General features: G+C 36.7%; 1 protein-coding gene across 1 annotated transcript; it reads left to right on the top strand.

Annotated features, from left to right (window-relative positions):
• Nucleotides 1–391: 391 nt before the first annotated feature.
• On the top strand, nt 392–954 carry LOC143591575 (uncharacterized). The gene is made up of 2 exons (XM_077071750.1): nt 392–651; nt 731–954. Exons 1-2 carry the CDS (start codon nt 456–458, stop codon nt 850–852), a joined length of 318 nt encoding a protein of 105 aa, XP_076927865.1. The 5' UTR covers nt 392–455; the 3' UTR covers nt 853–954.
• The last annotated feature ends 756 nt before the right edge of the window (nt 955–1,710 follow it).

The following is a 1,710-nucleotide window of genomic DNA, read 5'->3' as shown; positions in this document are numbered from 1 at the left end:
AAACTTTAAACTTTCAGTTAAAACCCATCACTCAAAACTCAAAATTGATCAATTGAAACTTCAAATTGATGATTAATTGGACCAATTTCAAAGTTTAATTGGTCAATTAGTTCAACAATTTCAATTTCAATTGGTCAATTTTATCAACAGGTCGTGACGGAGGAAGATGGTGTACGGTGGACGGAATCATTGGATGTTGGACGGTGGACAGGATCGTTTGATGGTGACGGATTGTTGAACGGTCATGTTGAAGGTGGATTAAATCGATGGGAGCAACGATTTGATGAATATTACAATATTGCCACCGCATGTTATTTGAAATCGACGGAGATGCGAGTCACGTACATAATATACGATTAGAGATTATTGTATTGGATCCTTTATCAATAATCCTATATATCCTAGCATATCAATAACCCCCAAACTTGAATGCAAAACCCTAACCAATTACCACCATGGCGTACGTGGATCACACCTTCTCAGTCACAGACGAAGACCTCATGACGGACTCTGATTTCACCTACTCTCTCAACAGCCGACCGCCGCTGAAGGAGATCGCTCTCGCCGTCTCTCTTCTCGTATTCGGCATCCTCGGCATCATCTCCGGCGTACTCATGGCGGTTAATCAAGTCGGCGGTGACACAGTCCACGGTAAGTAATCAACTATACTGGAATTATATAGGTTTTGTATAATTATTAATGATTAATTCGTGTGTGTGTTGAATATTAGGGGTGTTCTTTGCTATATTGGGTGCGGTGTTGTTTATACCAGGGTTTTATTATACGCGAATTGCGTATTATGCTTACAAGGGTTACAAAGGGTTTTCCTTCTCCAATATACCCCCTGTTTAGGGTTTCTCATATTAGGGACAATGTACATACTTCTTAAGTTTTTTCTTGAAATAAGAACATGAATTGGTTGGGTAAGTGAAGTTTTGTTTCTTTGTTTGTTTTATGAGGATTGTGTGATCATATGAATGGTTTGATTGCTGGTCTTAAAATTATGCAAGTCTGATTAGCGTACGCAAGATTTATCGAGATTTGATTGGATTTAATCCTATAGAGCAAAGTAATGGGATGCTTTTTTGTATTCGTATAGAGCTCGGTTTTAAAAAGCGTGGAGGTGCTTCAAGCGCTTTCAGTACATGGTAAAAGTTGATCTAGGTTGTAAGGGAAGAGTTGCACTAGGTTGAAGTGAGGGCCAGTGAGAATAAACCGAACGAGAACGAAAGCCATTAAAATAAAATGCTAGATTCGATATATTTCACAAAAGAAGGTTGAGTACGCGTAGAGATTGAATTATGTTTTCTTAAAGTATTCCGTGAATCTATATAGTGTATACACCGGTGAATTTAATAATTTAGAATCCACTTGCGGTGTATTCATTGATTAATAACCTAAAATAAAGATTCGGAAATAGTATATTGGCGGGTGAATACATTAATCTTCTCAGAATCTATGTAGTGTATTCAAGAGTATATTTAGTAAATTAAGTATAATCTACATTTAGTGTATTTATAGGTGAATACATTAATGTGTACTATGTATCTACATATAGTGTATCTGTGGGCGAATCGACTAAATGATGCCCAAAGTCTATAGTGTGTGTACAATGTAATACACTAAAATTTTGGTGCTTCACTTAAAATTATGATTTTGCCATCGATGGAAATGTTTGTTTTAAAACCAAACATCGCACGTGATGTTCTG

The sequence above is a fragment of the Bidens hawaiensis genome, unplaced genomic scaffold, assembly GCF_021521415.1.
Source record: "Bidens hawaiensis isolate Kalapana, Puna unplaced genomic scaffold, B.hawaiensis_p1.1 tig00039930_1, whole genome shotgun sequence".
Taxonomy (NCBI): Eukaryota; Viridiplantae; Streptophyta; class Magnoliopsida; order Asterales; family Asteraceae; genus Bidens; species Bidens hawaiensis.
This window is presented reverse-complemented; position numbering and strand designations above follow the sequence as displayed.